The following is a 19905-nucleotide window of genomic DNA, read 5'->3' on the forward strand; positions in this document are numbered from 1 at the left end:
TTGATTTGTAATATAATGAAAAGGATGGTGAAATTAAAATGGCTTGAACACACAGGGTGGCATTAAAAGATATTGTGTAGACTTGAGAGGAACTTCCCTGCACAGAGTCTGTCAGAGTGAGGTTATGTTCGGCTGTTGAGAAGAAATCTCCTTAGGTGACACTAATAGAGTGTGAATGACAAGAGTGGCAAAGGACAAAAGGAGGAAGGGACTGGTAGATAAAAGGAGATATAGTGTAATGAAAAATGTTACCCTTGTACAAAGGCAGTGGCTCTGTCTCCTTGACTCAGAGTACTGTCTACTGCCTTGTCGGTGTTAGAAACCCCACCTCCCCCAGTGCTTCTCTCCTCCCCTCACTTACCCTCCCCTCCTCTCTCAGTCTCTGGCCGAGGACTCCCAGGCAGCGTTTAATTGCAGAGTGCAAAAGCTGTAGTTGGGCTAATGAGCTCGGCACCGGAGCTGGGACTCTTATACGCAGTCTTTGAGAGACAGAAAGCCATATGGAGTCCTTTACCAGAGGAGCATTACCAGGAGAATGGAGTTCAGGTGGAGCAGAAAGAAAGAATTCACAAATTCAGGTACAGTCGACTCTGTGAGACAATATACCACAGGCAAGAGCTGAAGTAAGAGGTGGAGAAAGCGAGGAGAGCGGGAGAGGGGAGGGGAGGAAACGGGAAATACACAGCCAGAGAGAGAGAGAGAGAGGGAGAGAGGGAGGGAGAGAGAGACTGGAAGCCTGCAGCAGCAAATGAGACAGAACAACGAGGCGGGAGAGGTAGAAAGAGAGACAGAGAGGGAGGGAGGTGGAGAAGGGCCCCGTGTAGGAGAGAGGGCTAGAAGGTGAGAAAGAAGAAGGAGTAAGAAAAAGTTAGGAGAAGTAGGAGAAAGGATGTGCAGGGAAAGAAAAGAACGGGGGTAGAGATCAACTACAGGGGAGAAGAAGAAGGGAAACAACAGACAGGAAGGAAAGGGAGGGAGAAGTCTTGGTTAGAGACGAGAAAAAGGAGCTGAAGAAAAGTTTTCTTGTGGGTAGACGCAGATGAGGAAAACAGAGCGAGTGAATGACTGGGCTGGAGAGAGCAGGCAGGGGTGGAAACCAGTTCTTTTCTAAGGCGTTTTCCACACAAGCCTCTGGACTTCTTTGGACATGTACACAGAAGGCGCACAAACAACGGGACACCACCGATTTCTTCAGCACAGCAACACCTCCGCCCCCTGCTCCTGCCAGAACTGTGTACACTATGAGCAGCCGTACGGCCATAACGGTGGGCCGGCATACCAACCAGCACCAGCCAGACAAACGGACCACCCATCTCTGGACTGCAGGAGAGACATCCAGGCTCCTCGAGTTAAAGATGTAGGAGGCAGAGCTTTCATAGTGGACAGAGTTGAGCGAGGTGGTCATCGTAGCCCACAGAGGAGGCCTGTGTTTGCAGGGCTGGGTCCTTACAGCCAGACAGATGACTTGAGCCAAGTTTGCCCCTGGGAGCTGAACCCTGCCCAGTGGAGCTACCCACTGGAGACTGGGGTGAGACACTACCCGTCTGTCAGAGAACAGTGTGGCTGTGTGATGCACAGCAGCACCGGGGCACACCCCTTTAACGCCCTGATACCACATCCTCTCCCTCATCTTCAGGTCAAAGGTCAAGGGTACAGGCACAGGAGGACGATCAGGTATGTCACTGTGGATGAGGAGGAGGAAGGATGCGGAAGTCCTCCTGAAAACTACCATTTGGAGCCACACAGGCCCCACTTGCCCATGCCTAATGGTCACTGTGGACCGAGGCCTGGGTTCTTTGAGGGAGGGGAGAGAGGAGATAGTCATCAGGAATGGGGCAGACAGAAGGGTGGATCAGAGGAGGATTGTAATGGTCGTGGTGGCTCTCACAAATGTTTCTTCCCCACTGAAGTCCCACAAAAACAATTGAACCAAAGCAGGAGGAAAGGGACCTGCATCCCTTCCTCTGGCATGACTAGTCCAGAATCCTGTAAAACAACAACCAACAACAAGCACCAGCACCAGGTTTTGGAGGTAGTGAAGCAGAAGAGGAGACAGGATTCGGTGAGGGATCAAATCCGACAAGTGGTGACAGATCTGGAGGATGTGTTGGGGGGTTTAAAGCAAGTTCACGTCGAGATGAAAGAGGTAGGAGGGTCTGTTATTAACATGTTTATGCTTTACATCGTGGAGGTCTGCATCAGGTCCCAGCTTTTCATCTCTTCCCCTGGTTACTGTAGCATTGAAAATGATTAACACAAGGCTCAGATGCTGACAGAATGAGTCACAGTGTAGATCAGTTTGACACAGGTCTTGTATCTGTGTGTGTACATGTACATGGGAGCATAGCAGTACGTGTGTGTGTGTGTGTGTGTGTGTGTGTGTGTGTGCATGGTGACTGTATTGTTTGTGACTCACTCATCATCTCTTACCGAAGCAGTGATTGAGAACAATTTTCACTGACCTTTTGCTGAACGTTGCAGAAATTGGCAGCTTTCCGGCCAGCACATTAAAAAGCCTGGCTTGAGACCGTTACTAAATTATGCCTTGCTCTTACAGTATCCATTTTGCATGCAGCTGTAAAATAGCATTGATTCACAGCTGAATGCATCTGTGCACAGTCTGGCATTGTAGTAAAGCTACATTACAAATGAAAAATCTCCATGAAACAAAGTGATAGCTTGATAATCCAGCTTTGATTGAGTTGTTGGTTATTGCTTCACTTTTAGCCGTGCCTGAGAAAAACCTGTAATTACTGTTTAACTAGAATTTCACAGTGGTGGACTTAAGTAACGGTGCCAATTACAGTGGATGCTGCAAAACTTACAAATCAAGTAGAAACTCTCTGATTGGTTGGAAGGGCGAGCCTCACTCAAAAACTTTTAGGAGTGAAATGTCTCTACACCACAACCAGGTTGTTCTGAGAGTGTTACTGGAGGCTCACAGGAGGTTTCAACAGCACCACTACATACTAAGTTTAGGATCATATTAAAAAAGTTAAAGTACATACTGTAGCTTTAAGTATCAAAACTTCAAATAGTAACTCGTAACGACTAAATATTAGATTATTAGACTGTTGCTGATGTATGTAGCATTTTACAGTAACAAATACTGTATCGTATACTGTTATTAAGTTGAGGGTCAAGGCCTTTCCAAAGGGGTCACCAGATAGAACTTAGTCTTAAGTCTTAAGATGATCAATATGTTAGAAAACTATTTTTAAAAAGTTTTGCAACAAATCCATATAGAATTTGCAATATTTTTAAACTTTTAGCTTTTTATGAACTGAGTTTAACCTTTTCTATAAAATAAAACCATGAATTTACTCCACTGTTCCCTTTTTGTGAAAAAAACAAAAAACATTTATGAAGCATTTAGCTTTAGAAACATCTTAGACAATGCAACAGGATCTGCAGACCTGAAGTGTGTTGATTGACATCTGTGAGGTCCCGCCCATGATGTTGGGTTTCCTGATTGGTCAGAAGAGCGAGCCTCCCTCAAAATCTTTTAGGGGGAAACATTTCTGCTCTGCTGCCAGCTTGTTCCATAAATGTGGGTCACAGGAGACTTTAACAGCACCATACCACTGATTCAGCAATGTGTTGTATTTTGTAAACTCAATTTATTTAGGTCTATATCAAATCTTAAAAGTAATTAGTAACTGTAGCTGTCAAAAACATTATACTTTACTTTAAAGTGTATTAAAGTAGAAGTATAAAGTAACATTAAATTGACTTTTTCAAGTAGAAGTACTTATTATTCTCCACTGTAGCAGTTTGGACAAGTATTGACTCTCTTTATTATCATTCAGGTGGTCCAGCAGATTGATCGTCTCACAGCCAATATTGACCTCAGTGAGGAGACGCCCAGCATCACTCAGGGGCCGTCCAATAACTTTCATGGCTCAACTCATTCAGGAGACCTCAAGGTGGCTCCGCTGCCCAATCACAAACCTTCTACAGCCCTGGCGTCGCAACACAATGACGAAGATCGCATCATCTTAAGAACTAACTCTCCCTCACCTGTTCACATTGCATCAGTGGTTAAAACCAGCCGCTTCACCCCACCCAGCCACAGCAAGGTCATAAATCATGAAAGGCCAGGTGTAAACGGCCACTTGCCTCACATTTACCCCCATAGAGACTCCAACCATGTTGGACAGACTCATCCAGAGCCACACCCACAGAGCATAGACCCTAAAGTCATTATTGGGAACAGCACCTCCAATTCGAAAACTCAGAAACCTCCACCGTACCCGCAAAATGGACGCTGTGTCAAGGGTCAGTACCCTCCTCCTAAACCTCTGAAGACCCCTGCCAACTCTGGTAGAGGCCGCCAGAGCACCAGCATGGTGTGAAGGAGGAGGGGGTGGTCTGCCCCAGTGCCATGGGGGCTTGAAACATGAGACCCTGCTGCAGCGAGTGGAGGTCAAAGAGGGACCAGGCAGGGGAACTACTCATGGTAAGTTTGGATACAAGAAGCCTTTTCTCTTTTCACAGTGTTGTTGTTTCTGAGAGCGGATGACGTCTGCCGTGTTTACTGGCAGCGTAGTTTTCAAAGTCAGTAAATGAATTGCAGCGTTCCTCCCCTGTTACAAAAAAGGGTTTATGTGTGTGTTTGATGTATGTGTGGTGTGTGTGGTGTCTGTGTGTGGGCGGTAGTGGGGGGGCGTCATGTCTCTCCTTTTGTTGATGTCACGTGATTTCCCAGCCTCCACTACACTGCAAAATGTGCCTGACTCACTGCAATGAGAAGTGAACGTTTCGTAGCACATGTGGTCAAGGAAAACGTGCAGACATTTCACCTGCAGTAGTCAAATTCTACTACTAAGCAGATTTGGAGAATTTCAGATCTTGCAAAATCTATTTTTATCTTTTTTTATCATTTAAAACACAACTCTTAAAATAAGATGATTTCCATTGAAGCAGGTTAAAAATCCTGTTTGTTTTTGACAATTACTTCACTTTAATCACTTCAGTGTGAAGATAAAATCTTCAGACAGGCTTTTTTTTACAGTGAAACTTAGTCATGACTTAGAGGGAACTGAGAGTTGGCAGGAGCTCAGTCACTTCTGGCAAAGGAAGACCCCACAGCCGCTTGACTCCAATCATGTGACACAAAAGAGGAGTCATTATATTTACAGGATGATCATAGCTCTGACTCACAATTGGCATAATTTACTGTTAGGCTGTGATGAGGAGGAACTAAACCTTTCTTCTTGTGCCACACTTAGATATACTATAAACTAGAAGCAGACTTAATAACAAGATGACATCTGTGAAAAAGTCCCTCTGGCAGAAGGGAGAAGTTAAACAGCAGATGCATACTCTTAAGTACTCCCCTGGAAAGTCCACCTTTGCAGAGGCTGCAGAGGCAGACGTGCATGTTTCTGTACTCCCCTCTTGTGCAGAGTATGCGTAACTGCAATCTATTTTTCTGGCCTCTGAGCTGGGCAAGCACAATCTGGTTTTAATCATAAAACCCCCTGGCTACGCGCCAGAATGGAGTGAGGCAAACTCTTGGTATATTTGTGACGTCCATATAATCACAGTAAAGTAGCTCTTCACCTCGTGCTGCAAGGAGAGACATGCTCCCCCGGCTGCAGGTTTAAGTTGAGGCTGGGTGAAAAAGTGCATGTGTTTTAGTTTTCATTTCTATACTGAGATAAGGGTTTCATGAGATGTACGTGTAATGTAGCTTTTCTGTTCATCACTTTCTGTTTTTTCACTCTTTCAAAGCACGTAAGCTGTTTTTTAAAAGGTCTGATTCATCTGAATTAGTCACCCAGAGCAGGTTCAATGTTAAAATGATCAACGCAACAGACTTTGTGCTAAGCAACCTGAGCCCCACACACACACACACACACACACACACATTGTGCATCCAAACTGAGGATTCTCATGGACAATTCTCCATTTTATTGATTTAAAGTCATAATCAGAGCAGAACAGAGTCTTCTGTACAAACACAACCTGCTGATGTAATTAAAGTCAGATACACCATCTCACCTACACAACGTAGAATACAGTAGCTTACACATGTAACCACCACAGTACCTCTTCTCACTTACATAGTGCACTCCCAATCCTAATCCTAACCCTAACCTAAACCTAATTAACATTAACACCAGAGCAACAGACCTTAAATTAATTATAACATATCTACTTGTGGTTGTTTGTGCTGTGTATGAATAAACATAAATAACACAGGAACAGACATAAAAAATACTCAGAAAAACATAGAGACAGGAGGCAACAGCTAATTGAAAAATTTGATTTCATTTGCATATTTATATTAGAAATAAGGCTGATACCTGAGTAGGAAGAGTGGCTCCCTTGTCCCCAGACCTAAATCACATAATCAACTAAAGCTGAGAGATCTAGTTTTAAAAGTGTATGATGACTTCAGCTGATATTAGGATATATTGTGGTGCATGTTGCTAAATACATTTGTCTTTAATCAAATTACCACAAACTAATTGGTACAAAGCAAACTTGAAGACAGAGGGAGTATTACTGCATAAGAGTTCTGGTTTCAGCAGGTCTGGGCAAAACTTAGCTGGCATGTTGCTGTTTTCTGTCTGTACTCGATGAAAACCTAAAGGCAACATGGTGCTCGCACAGTGCTCTTATATGTCTTTTAGTTTTATATTTTATTCTATATCTTTTTTGGCCCAAATAAAGGATAAATACGATTATATGATGACCTTCTTTTACCAGCATCTGTTCTTAAGAAAGTATTTTCTGAGGATAGGAGGCACTTTGACACTGGTCATGTTGGGAAAGTTTCCCTGAGACACAAGGAGAGAGTCTATCGATGAGATGTGAATTATGGAAATATGTAAACCCCACACATCTTGTATCTTGTTTATCAGTCACACTTTTCCGTCGAGCAGACAGAATGATTTTCTCTGACAGGATTTTCCAGACTGCCTTTTGGGCTCATCATCTGTGACAGCTGTAATTCTTGGCTGTTTGACAGACTTTCTGCCTGGTACATTTTTGCAGTAAAGATGTCAGGAGACACTATAAACTTGTTTTCAGTTGTCTTGAATTTATTTCCTTAGTGGCAGCGAAACATGCTACAGCAACTTTCAGATCCCCCTGAAGGTTAAACTACTAATGAAAACACCAGTGTTAATGAAAGTACTAATTCTGAAAGACTTCAAAAAGAGAGGACATTGGCACAGACAGATTACTCAACGGGTCTACGAGCCACAGGCTCAGGGGAGAGGTAAAGAGGCTCTGGGCCACAGCCTCTGCATGACCCTAACCCTAAAGAACAAAAAAATGAAGGTAGGCTGTCTTAAAAATGATCAACAAATGAGACTATGTGATCATAGAGAGACATAAACTACCAGAAGAGACACACGAAGGTCTTTATCAGTGGTCCATTGTCTTATAATCTGTGCATGAACCCTGGTCTTCACCACAGCAGATGCACACAGCCAAACAGACACATATACGTCCCTCCCACAACTTAAAATCTGCTTTACAGTGCTCCTCCGCAAACGAGGCAACATGACTCACAAGGACACACACGCTGCATCACTTTCAGTACAGTAAAGATTAACACTGTGTCTCTGCAGCCCCATCAATGACAGATGTTAGCGCAAAATCCTTGAGAAGCAGCCTGGTTGCTGCGTACCACATTTGATTGGAGAGAAGCTGCGAGCTCGCGGAGGTGAAGAGTTCTGAATTTAAATGACTTTTTTCTCTTTTTTTGTTGTTTTGTTTTGGTGTTTCCAGCAGGAGCTGATGCCACTGAGACAAGCTGTCAGCTGGTGGAAACAGAGCACGGCCTGAGGGTGGGGATATTTGCAAAGGGAAAACACCCCCCAAGAGTCAACCCGTGACTGTATACCATGCAAGCACAGAAGCATAGAGGAGTGACAGTCAAACCCTGAGAATTTATGCTCTTACTCTTCCTTCAGATGAGAAGGATAAACTGTGAACTGCTACAACCACCCATAGAAACATGCCAGTCTAACTTATTTTTACTATTTTTATTGCAGAAACATCTATTTTTAGGCAGCTTACACCAGTCTAGATACTACCTAACCTAATGTATGCTATATTGAGATTTATATCATCTAAAATAATGTACAGATATTTTACACATAAGAGAATTTAGACTGTTTGTCTCCCTGCTACACGGTTGTTGCTGTATGTAAAAGGAGCTGGAGCCAAGATTAAACTGCAATACAACAGATTCTGATGCACTTTTCTCTGACAAATCAATCCTATGCCTCAGTCATCAAAGTCTAGAGATGTATTGACGACTGAATGTCCCACATTTGAATATGAAATACAATGAATGACGCCAGCATTTCGCTGCCCCTGACTCTGGGAAATTATTTATGCATTCAGTGACTCTATAAGAAGTAGGAGTATGTCCCAGATGGTTGCAGAGGTTCTAGAGATACTTCTCAAGCTGATCTAGAGATGGCAGCGCGTGACCTTATTCTGTCAGGGCGCCCGCTGCCGCGTCCCGGGCCGGTCAGGCCAGCGTCTGCGTCTCTGTTTGTTTAAATCTTGTCTGAGACTTTCACCACTGTGCTCTCACAAGCTGCTTCTGCTATCAGAGCTCACCGCCTCTCTCTGCGAACCACTACAATTCATCCACCGCACAAAATATCTCTCACTCTGTCTCTCTTTATGTCTGTATCACTCATAGCTCATAGTTACAGTGACAGATGGAGGATGACAAATGCAAACTGTCAAGAGTCCTGGACACTCACTCTCTGTGTCTGCAGCCTATAGTTGTTGGAGTAATTTTTTCATAATGACAAGTGAGAAGTGAGGTTGAGTTAATAAGATACTAAAGGTTATGGTGCTGTGTGCCAGAATCCATTATTACTTATCAGGAGCGAGATTCAAAAGACAACGTTTTTAGAGCTTAAGGTCACAAATTCTATAGATACTGACCTCATAAGTCATAATTAAAACACAACAACGAGGAGGAGAAACCAAATGCAGACACACAGATGAGCAGGTTAGAGTGCACTAGTAGTTGGAACAGAAGCAACAATGAAAAGAATGGAGACAGGATGTAACAGTAGTCCACAGCAAAACAGCGTGAGAGAAACAAAACGTGGCAACGAGTTGGTGTAACTGCAGGTTTAAATAAGATGAGGGAACTGGGAACAGGTGTGTGAGGACGCAGGGAAGGTCACATGACTGAGAGTCACATGGAGGGAAAATCTGGGGACATCTGGTGGTTGTATGGAAAAATCACTGGGGCCAGAATATTCCAGGGAAATGTAGGAGTCTGGAGAAGCAAGTGAAAGGTGAAAAAGAGAGGACCAGGAAGAAAACCCCTTACTGTCAAACTGTCCTATTTAACACTACACGTGTCTTTAATGACGAATGATTTTGAATGATCCAGTCTGATCATTCTTACTTCTAGTTGAAATAATGTTTTATCAGTTATTAGCTAATGTTCAAATGAAACTAATGCCCAAAAACTAAAGATGTTTTTATGACTGAATGAATGAATCTGATCAACATTTTTTAAAAATATTCATAAACACAGTTTCCCAAAAACCATAAACTAGGGCCATGTTACAGTACCACAGCCTCATTGTAGCGTGTCATGTCTGCAGCTTACAGGAATAATAAAAATGTCCTAATCATACAGCCTTACTGTCCATTTCCCCAGTGGACACAAGCAGCATATAAACAATAAGTTGCCCTGCAACTAAATGAGATGTCTGTGAAACTGCTGACAGCTTTTTTTATATACATGGGCAAGATGAGAGCACATAGTGAGGAACAGCAGGGCTTATGTACCATGCAGATTATTTTTAATTATGGGACTTGGGTGTCATGTTTGAGCTCAGTATCCAGTTCCTATAATGCACTCATCCTTATGATTCACACATTTGGTCCCTTCAGACAAAGTAACTGGCACATTTTATCAGCAGTTAGCTAAAGAAGCAAATGTTCAAATAATTTCCCTTGAGTTGGGTGTAAATGCTGCTTGAAAATATTTTATTACTGTTTAATCTAATTGTTGTTTTGTGATTTAGCCTAAAAAACAAGAGTATTAATAATAAATACCAGTCACAGTTTCCCAGAGCTTGTTTAAAACCAAAAATCAGGAGCACAGCTAACATATCTATAGCGTTTTGTAAAGAAAACATCTTTTTAAGAAAGGCAGCAGAGTCTCACATTTGAGGAGGAGCTGGAAACTCTATTTATTGTGGACATTTGCATTTTTTGCTTCATATTACATAAACAAATGATCGTTGATGTATCTATTAATTGAGTTTCAACCGTAATGAAGCTGGATTGGACTGGATTTCCAAACCCTTTGTGTCTTCTTGCAGGAATAAAAACTAACATTTTTACAGCTTCTTCATGACCTGTGTCAGAATATTTGAGATTTTCCAGATACTCCATCAGTGTGCTTGCTATTCAATATTCAGGTGTGTTTTGGCAGTGAGATAAAGTAAAAAGAAAAAAAAAGACATCTCTTTCAACTATTCTATTTGAAAATATAACTTTAAGATAAGAGCAAAATGCTGTATGAATATTAAACAACTATAAATTCTCAGAGTAGAAACTTTAGAGCCTGCCTGGATTTCAAATCATGTCTCCAGCACCTAAATCCCGACGGCCTGCTGTCTAAGTGTGCACCTTTCTGCATGCCGACGCACAGGCTCAGTTGTTGCGGGCCGGTTTTATGAATGCTGTTGTCACTCTGGAATGTCAGACCGAGTTTTAGACCAAGAACATGACTGAGTGCAGAAATCTCAACCGTCCCAAAAATAACACATGAGAAGGATGCGGTTCATACTGCAGGTGTTTAATGCTTGTTAAGTGGAATTTCTGTTTCATGTTGCTGTTTCGGTTTTGGACAGCACTGCCACGGCATAATGGGATTCAAGGCTGGACGGATTTATTAGTCATGTGCTAACAGATCCAAAAGGCCTAAAACACAGAGACAGGGAGGGGGCTTTCAGATAATGACAAGTAATTCCAGTTGATTACATACAAATTGACTACTGCTGCGTATTTTAGTGACTGGAAAGACAGGAATCAGATTTTAGCTGCATATTAAGTAGGTGCATTTTCATTGATATGTTGCTGTTTTATGTCAAATTACTTTAATTATACCTCAACTCAAAGCTGTACTATTTCTGTAGTGGCATAAATGTTGGTGTATCTGTCAGCACAGAAATACTGAGGTAGTTTGAAGCTATTTAGAAATATACATCAAATAATTTTCCACCATAACACTTTATGAAAAGTTTATGAAAATTTATTGTAAAACACATTTAATGGATACAGTAGGGATGTGGTTAGCTGTACGTTAACACAAACAAATGTAGAACTCTGCATTATTTTGTGAGTTTTGTGAGTTACTCAGGGTTTTGGAGACAGAGCTCAAGGAATTAGTCCACTGAGCATTTTATTTGTGAAGCATTTACACAAGTTACCACAAGCTCAGGAACTTACAAATGTGAAAACATTAAATATTTGCACAGGCGTAATTAAACTAATGTTTATACACCAGGGGATTTTAGAAACGGTGTCTAAGATCCCAGAGGATACATTGCTGTTAAGGGGACACCTTTAAAAAACGGTAATCTGGAAATACAGTTTAAACAAACGACAGTCAGTGACTCAAAGTGTCTGAGTTCAAGTAAGAAACTTCAGACTCTATAATCAAATGGGGATTTTCAGTTGTCTTTCTGAAGTCAACAAAATACATTTTTTTCACATGAGGAATTAATTTTCTAAAACCCTTGTGTCTCACAGCTCATGATAAAAACAGAGTATCTGTTTCCTTCGTGACTGGAGGCGTTTTAAAGTGAACAAAACAAATTGGTTCCGAGAAAAATTAATAAAAAGTGTTTGAAGTAAGAGATGAAGCGCTTACAGACAGAACAGTGGATCAACAATCAAAGAATAGTAAATCCTTTGAGACATCCCTTCAAATACCACCCAAGTCACAGTACCACCCAGCTTGAAAGCGGAACAGAATGCATCATCGATCCCACTGAACGATGACGCCGCTGTGTTTCGTCTCAGAGCTCGACGTACTGTAGTTTTCACTCTCCAAATTTATGACTGCTGGTGGCGTAAGTGAGGAAGTAGCCCAGTGCGTCTGCCCTGCACGCCCTCACTGATCTACGGCTGACCTCAGTGCTGTTCTTAAGCTCAACGGGATGACAGAAGTGCTGAGGAATTTCTCTGCACTGTGCCTAAACCGACCTGTCAAGACTTTCTCCTCAGGCCGGGCATGTTCCTCTGTTACTACCCTGCTTTGTTGAAATCTGACCTGCAAATACCAAACCCTGCCCTCTGTAACTCTCCAAACACTGCCCACTGATGTGCAGATGCATCAGGAAAATGTCTCTCCCTGCCACAGTGAGTTCAGTGTGGGCTGCTGCAGATGGCGAAACCTGTCCCCTCCTCACCTTACCTACCTGGACGCTGGACTGGATTTGCTGAGGCCAACTGAAAGGTGCCAGCCAGCTTGTGTATGGCAGACGAGATGCTCCATCCAGATGTTGGTGTGAAGCTGCACAGCTGAGCAAATAGCCACTGTCTTCACTACAGCGTGGCATGTTTAAAATGACACGTCGGTTTAAAAAAGGAGGAGACCAGCTGAGTTCAGAGCCAAACTCTGAACAGACGAGACCCTGGGTGGCGTAAATCAAGCTTTGTGCAGCTACCCGACATTTACTGTTCTCCTTATGTCTTCTGTTACCCTCTGACCTCCGGTGTCATAATGAGGTTGACACCTGTGTTTTATAATAAAATGTCTTAACAGGTATTGGATGGATGCTACAGAATCTGGTGCAGGTACTCGCAGTGCTCAGAGGATGAATCAGAATGACTCTCTCCTAATCATATTCAAGTCAAAGTTGTAATTTCTTCAATACTTTTTGTTTGTGACCAAGTTCCAGTGAAAGCTCAACCAGGAAGACCCTACTTTGTCCACAGTTTTCTCCTGCTCTCTCTTCACTTCCCACTCAGATGACTGAGGGGGTTCACTTTTACTTAACCAATCAGGTCTTAGGGAAATGATGATGTCACAACGGAGAGTCTGATCCTCTCATATTCCTACTGTGCACACTGGGTCAGTAACATGCATTAAGGTACTTTATCCATTCTCTCTCAGTTGTGTCTCTCCTGATTGAAATGTTAACGCTCGCTCTTGTTCCGGTGCAGATGCAGACTCCTGTCTCCAGAACTGAAATAGTCACTGTCTGTAAATATTGTCCTTGACAGACAGGAATAGAATTGAATAAATCCTGGGGTGGTGGTGGTTTCCAGACACTTTCAATAACATAGACAATCTACTCTGGCAGGGAGGCGCCTTGGCAACTTCCAACATAAACCATTTCAATTTGGCTTAATCTCTTCGGTTCACATTGTCTGGATCCTGCGTGTTTTCCAGTACATCACTCAAACCACCTTGTAATATATGAAGCTTCTTTTCACAGAGTAATTTGTTCAGGGTAAAAACATCTTCGAATCAGGTGAAGCACCACCCGTTCCAGAGTAAATACATTCTGCACAGGTTTAGTGTTTCCGCCGTCATTCTCTTGCTGTTTGATACCGTCTAGTGCTTGCTGCAAAAACACGTTTGTCCTTGGTTAAAACATCTATGACTGACTTGCTGGAGATATTCTCAGGCGGGTTGTGTCAATCTTCCCACTCAGACAAAACATTCCTGCGCTTTTAAAACGCCTGTCGACTTAAACAATTCCCTGTGGATGTGAATGAAGCCAAGATGTGATTATTTCTTTGCCAGCAGCTGAGAGACACTCCTTTTTGACATGGTGAGAAAAGGCCTCCATTCATCATGCTCTGACTGTGGTTTGGTAGATATGGCACGGCTGTATAAGATCCTGTGGGTTGTGTCTTCACAGAGGGCTGTCAGCAAACATGCCGCCAATGTCTGCCTGCTGGCCTGTTTGTCTCTGAGGCCACAATCTGCACACATCACCCCAAGTGAAGCCCCTCCATTCAACAGCCCGAAATCCTGAGTCAGTCCTTTCAAGCGCTGAGATATTTTTAATGAAGAAGCTGCTTTTGTCCACCTGAGATTCAGTTAGAAGAATCTATTCTTTAAAGGTGCTTGGCATTTTTGAAATTCAGCAAAGATTGGATGGATGTCACAAACTTTGACTTAAATTTCAGCTAAAATCCAGGATAAAAATTAAACTGATGCCTGTGGGAATCATTTTCAAAAGAGAAGGCAATAAACGTTATCATAATAAACTCACTCCTCCACATCTTTATTGTATTTAAACTAACACAACAAGCTTTCAACAACGTTCAGGCAGTATTAACCATTTTACATTCATGCAGTTACTCACAGGCACACATTTACTCACTCATACTTACTCTTTAACATAAAATGAGATATTTACGACCACCAGTGGGCTCAAGAATAAGTCTAGTGATGTTCAACTTGAAAAGATCCCATGAAAAGATCAGAACCAACAATGAACCGTTCGACTAACAAGCATCGTCTGGGTCTCCGGTCTCTATTCAAACACATCAGTGAGTTGTGATGAACAGTTGAACTAGGTGACATGTCCCTACGTTGCAGTGGCTACTGTAGTTAATCTTGAGTTGCTCCTTCACAAACTATTCTGCTGCTGCAGCTGAACATAAACACTCTTCAGTAGAAACCAGTGGGATTGGGACTAAGTTCCACTGAGAGGATTTGGAAGTTGTAACGTATTAAGAGAGGATCAGTGCACTTTTGGTTTCAGTCTTTTCACGAGATTTGTTAACAACCACAAAAACACAGTATATCTCATCCTTTAAATAAAACTGTAATAGTCAAACAGCCAATGATGTGCATGCAGCAATAACACAGAGCAGAAAAAGGCAATAAAAACACATTTGTAGCAGTAAACCAGCATTCAAGAAATAAACTTACATGAACACAGTACTTTTCCTTAAGGCAAAAAAACTAAATAACTTCTTGTAATGAATCATCAAGTAAATGTGGTGATCTCACTAGTTTCAATTATAAAAAAATGGTGTAAACTTTTGCATTTAATACCAAAAACTGCAACACACGAAAGACTTAAAGCTGTAACAAACACTTCAACAATTGCACTTTTTGTTAGTCGGTGTCCATGCTGCTGTACAGTACAATGAGAGATGTTTTCTGCCAAATTCCTGCAGATCATAATTGGAACAGACCATTTCAGCCCCTGAAAATAGAAAGAGAAAACGATATGAAAATGCAGAAATCCAACATGCACGCATTTTTGAATGGTAGTCAGTGTGAGGACACTTATTGACATATATTCATTCCCATTCATTTATTTAGTTTTTAGCCAGTTCAATTGTTTTCTAATGCTTTATTTAGGATGGTGCGATAAATTATTCATACATTTTGAGATAAATTATCTCAAAAAACTAAAAAACTGAAAATGAATAATGCACTAAACACTCGCAAAGTACCTTGTTACTCGACAGTTGCGTGTCTGAACATAAATCCCTGTGTAAGTGATGTCACATCTCACTATGTTGTTGCTGAAGTCCGACTCCAGGACGTGGAAATTGGGATTTACAGTAACCTGCAAAAATGAAAACATGATCAAAATTGGTAAAGTGGCTCCGTAGGCAGGTAATCAAGTCCGTATGTTGTGAAAAAGAGCCCGTAATAAGTTGACTGAAACTTATGTGACACACGTTACCTTCAGGATATAGTTTCCTGGGGGTACATCGGTGATGTCAATCCACTGACAGTCAATGTTGGCAGCGTAGATGTCATGGCATCCTGGGCTCAGACCCTGAAAACACAACCCCAACCCCCCCGTGAGTGTGGTTTAAAGCTTTGACTCAGGCTCTTTAACGACTTTGACTACTATTTTCCTACAAGCGCTGCAAATGAAGCAGATTTGAGTTTAAGTTATACAAACAGTTCTTGGAAGCAAAGCGGTTCTAAGGAGCCCAAAGCCAGAATCACAGAGCCCAGACAACAGATATAATAAATATTCCCGTCTGCAGGATGTTTTTTTTTTCACTGGCACACACCAGACTTTTAGTTAAAAAAACAGTTCTGAGAAGTGGAGCTGGAGGATTTTCAAAACGAAAGTTACTCTGCAAACTCTACAGCTCATAATAGTGCAAAATGACGACTTCTGCTTATTCACTAAATGTATTTGAGGTCATTTGTTGGCCTGTTGACTATAAACACTGAGTTACTGCAAAACAGGATTCTTAATTTGCCATTTATAGGTTCTCTCTGTTCATTTTCACAAGTCTACTCACTCGTTATGGCAACTGAGACTGGAAGCACAGTTGTATAATGTGATCACAATCTGTTAAGTCTGTAAATGACTGAATGAAAGTGACATTATTTGAATAATCGGATCTTGGATCTGGAGCCTGTAAATTTACCAGAAACCCTGAGAGTGTAAAGCTTGTAAAAGTTTGGATTTCTCCGGGATCTGCAGAAACCACATAACCACTTCTGTCTCACAAACATCTTGACGTTTTGAATGACTAAGGATGGAACTGTCTCAGGTTTAAAGTTACTGTTCATCAGACCAGATGAGTTGATGATGATGATGATGATGATGATGATGATGTCTTTACCACTTTGACATGTCTCTCTATACAGCATTTGTATGAGTATGTGATGATTGATGACCTGTAAGTGTATGTTACCTGTGTATGTGATGTGCAGGCGTAGCGCCGCCTGAATCCAGAGTCACAGTTCGTGTCTTCCAAGCAGAAACTGGCTTTGTGTCCCTCGGCCACTTTTCGTCCAGTGATGGCATCTAGCAGGTCGTAGTTACTGAAGGCGTCCATGCTGTGGTAGTGCCTGAAAGTTTAGAGAAAAAGAAATCTTAAGGCAAAGTCCAGGAATGCCTTTAAGGCCACAGCTTTATTGTCTCAGCTGAATGTTGAGGGTGTGGTGGTCTTTTGGGTTGTTATATCAGATCTGGATGTTGCCGTGCTCATAAAGTCATTTATTTGATGTCAGGCTGGATAAACTCACTGGTGACAGCTGTGCCAGTCCCACTGATATCGCGGCTTGACAGGGAGGAAGTCAGAGGTGCCTTGGTTCTTCACTTTCTGGGGAAACCGCAGGAGGACTCTGAAGTCGATGTCTCGCACAGCAGGTCCATATGCCGACCTTGGATGGATCACAGGGGAAAAGGGCATAATCTGAGTTGGAAAGTGCTGCTGGCTGAGTTCCCGGGTCTAGTTTTCTTAGCGCCGGAGCACAAAGGGTTTGTTCCATTGTATTTAACGCTTTTGGGAAAACCAACCCAGAACATTTATGTCTTTGCTGGACTTTATGTTGGAGAACCACTCCTCCATCACAAGATCAAACTAACTGAATTAACACAACAGTTATCCTAAAACATCCAAAGGCATGTGTGTAAGGTGTGTGTGTGTGTGTCTGCCTCAGTCCCTACTGTGCATGCTAAAGACATGAATCATTACCTGGCCAGACAGTTCTCCTCAGCTGCACAGCGAAGCGCATACATCTGCATGCGCTGGACGTAAGCCCCTGCTTGGATGGCATATGGGTCTGGCACAAGGTCTGGAAGTCCTGGAAGAGGAGATTAAAGGGATAATCCAAGATATTTTTTTTCTTTTGTAATTCTGAGCTTTTAATATTTCCAGTTTATTTATGCTGAGAACAATCCAGTGAATAAGACGGTGTCCAGGTTGAAATTAGAGAAGCTGTTTGTGTTTGTTGGCTTAATTCGACATGTTTTTCATTCCTGGGCTGTCGTTCTGGGATCTAGAGTCCAAATGAGATTTTTTTTTTTCCTTCCTGCAATTTCGCCTTTTCCTCTTAGTGAGTTGGATTTGTGTTTGTCCAAAATCTCTTTCATTTCTGATTCAAATCTATTGAATTATATTGACCCAGCTATGGACCCACTGTCCATGCCTGTTAATAAGAACTTATTCCATATCATTAGAGGACTCTGGACTTACCATTCTGGAAATAGCTGGTCCCATATCCTGTGCCAGGTGGACGGCGCGTGCGGGCCACTGGCCTCCCTCTTGTGGGATACATGTTGTAAAACACTGAATTCCTGTGGTTTTTTAACGGATTTCGAGGGTCGTCGTTAACCATGTCGTCTCCATTAGTGGTTGGGTCGTTGGCAGCATCCTCTGTAAGTGCAGGGGATGGAGCAGGGGGGTCAGATTCTCTTGTGGCAAATCCAGGGATGGACTGATCTGTCTGTGGGTGCTGCCTGGTGACAGACGCTGCTTCTGGCACCGCGCGTAACTGTTGGTGTTGCGCACCGGGCCCTGGCTCTCCTCGTCTGGTTTGCGGTGCAGTAACATGCACAGCATCTCCTCTTCTGCTCCCCGTCTGTGAGACGTTGATGTTGTTAAGGTGTTCAGCGCTAAAACGTCGTGCACCTGGAAAACCTGCCGCTCCAGCTCCATATGGACGCTGTCCGGCCCCTAATGCACCAACATTAACAGGCACAATCTGTCTACCATCGCGTCCAGGTGTAAAAGAACCTAGTTCTGCACCGTGATTACTCGTGAACTGTCTGGACTCACCCTGTCCGGTTCTTACAAGCGTCACACCTCTATGCGCTCCCGGCATTTGGCTCCTGGTGCCATCCCTCCTGCTGCTCACATAAACCCTCGACTGGCTTCTAGATCTAGCTGGTGCTTGATACTCTGAGCCAGTGCTCATTAAACTATAAACCTGCCCGTTGTTCTCCCACTGAATCCGATGCCGCCAGGGGCCAGTTGTGCGCTGCTGCCCGGAGATGAGGGCAATTAGTCCTTGGAAAAAGCATAAAAATAAAACAGAGCATTTTGCCATGGCAATATCACCAGAAAAGTTCAATTCCTCCTGTGCGTCAATGAGCAGTCAGTTTATGACATGAATTGCTCCCACATATGTTGCTTTGAGGAAAGTGGATGAAAAGCAGGAGTGCGCATTCAGTTCCAGCTCTTACACAGAACAACATATCAGCTCTAAGGAGGACTGGCAAAGTGGAGAAGAGGGCTGCAACCTTTTTTTCCAGCTCATTCAGTGAAATCAGCCCGGTCACAAAGTTTCTGGCAAGAAAGTTGAACCCATTCGTTGCCGTGTTGGAAGTTTGTCGAGTAAACTTTACGCACGGGTGTTAACTGAAGTCATTTAAATCTAAGTGTGCAAACTGGTTATTTTGCAGGACCAGTTTACCCAGTAGAGGTTAAAACTAATGGTGATATGTGAACTGTGTGTTGGTTTAAAAATTCACTGTCAGTTTTCCACAGAAAATATAAAGTGCAGAAAAATAGTTATTTAATTAACTTCTATGTTGTTCAGATGCGACCAGTTTATCAAGATTCCTAAACTCAATCAAACTTAGAGTTTTAGTCAGATTTTTCTAACAGTTTATAAAAATCTACACCAAATGGATTTATACCCTCATGCAAGACTCCACCTCCACCAGTAGGAGGCACTCTGCATCTACTGTATGTGTTCCCTTCCAGCAAACGCTGTTCAAGAACATTTAATCCTGTAGTAGCTGCTGCTGCAGGTGCATACATTTTATAATTTTATATTTGCTGAACTCATATTTTTGACTAAATTCTATATTCGTAGGAGGTTAAACTCTGTTTTAATGTTCTAATGCTCTTTCAGTCGATTCCATCCTATTATCACATCATCCTTCATCCAACCACTGATCCTGCTCACCTCTTCCCATCCATCGTTAACTGGAGCGCCCTCAGCAGAAACAGTTCTGCGCAGGCGCGCCTCGGGTTCAAAGTTCGACAAATTCGGGACGTGCCTAAATCACCGTCGGCTGTTTGTGCGTGTTACAGTGAAAGTAGAACAAACAGGCTCCTACTCTGTGCTGATCCACACCAGCTTCATAATACTTTACAACATAAAGCAGATGTCTTTATGTTGTAAAACTAAAGACTGATCTTTTCTCACGTGAA

The 19905-nt window shown here is 42.5% G+C and overlaps 2 protein-coding genes across 4 annotated transcripts; one reads left to right on the forward strand and one right to left on the reverse strand.

Moving 5' to 3' along the window:
- The first annotated feature begins 393 nt into the window (after positions 1-393).
- Positions 394-8328, forward strand: si:ch211-178n15.1. 2 transcript variants are annotated; one of them, XM_026375317.1, is made up of 3 exons: positions 394-2146; positions 3810-4459; positions 7747-8328. In XM_026375317.1, exons 1-2 carry the CDS (start codon positions 1148-1150, stop codon positions 4353-4355), a joined length of 1545 nt encoding a protein of 514 aa, XP_026231102.1. In that variant the 5' UTR covers positions 394-1147; the 3' UTR covers positions 4356-4459; positions 7747-8328. The 2 variants fall into 2 exon arrangements, with proteins under 2 accessions (XP_026231102.1, XP_026231103.1); XM_026375318.1 differs by having other exon boundaries at positions 7750-8328.
- Positions 8329-14234: 5906 nt separating this feature from the next.
- On the reverse strand, positions 14235-18947 carry loxl5b (lysyl oxidase-like 5b). Of its 2 annotated transcripts, XM_026374303.2 has the most exons (8): positions 18523-18947; positions 17941-18420; positions 17440-17548; positions 16988-17125; positions 16654-16810; positions 15678-15773; positions 15442-15557; positions 14235-15188 (listed from the first exon to the last, which is right to left on the reverse strand). In XM_026374303.2, exons 1-8 carry the CDS (start codon positions 18791-18793, stop codon positions 15182-15184), a joined length of 1374 nt encoding a protein of 457 aa, XP_026230088.1. In that variant the 5' UTR covers positions 18794-18947; the 3' UTR covers positions 14235-15181. The 2 variants fall into 2 exon arrangements, with proteins under 2 accessions (XP_026230088.1, XP_026230087.1); XM_026374302.2 differs by having other exon boundaries at positions 17941-18947.
- Positions 18948-19905: the final 958 nt, after the last annotated feature.

The sequence above is a fragment of the Anabas testudineus genome, chromosome 17 (genome assembly GCF_900324465.2).
Source record: "Anabas testudineus chromosome 17, fAnaTes1.2, whole genome shotgun sequence".
In the NCBI taxonomy this organism is placed as follows: Eukaryota; Metazoa; Chordata; class Actinopteri; order Anabantiformes; family Anabantidae; genus Anabas; species Anabas testudineus.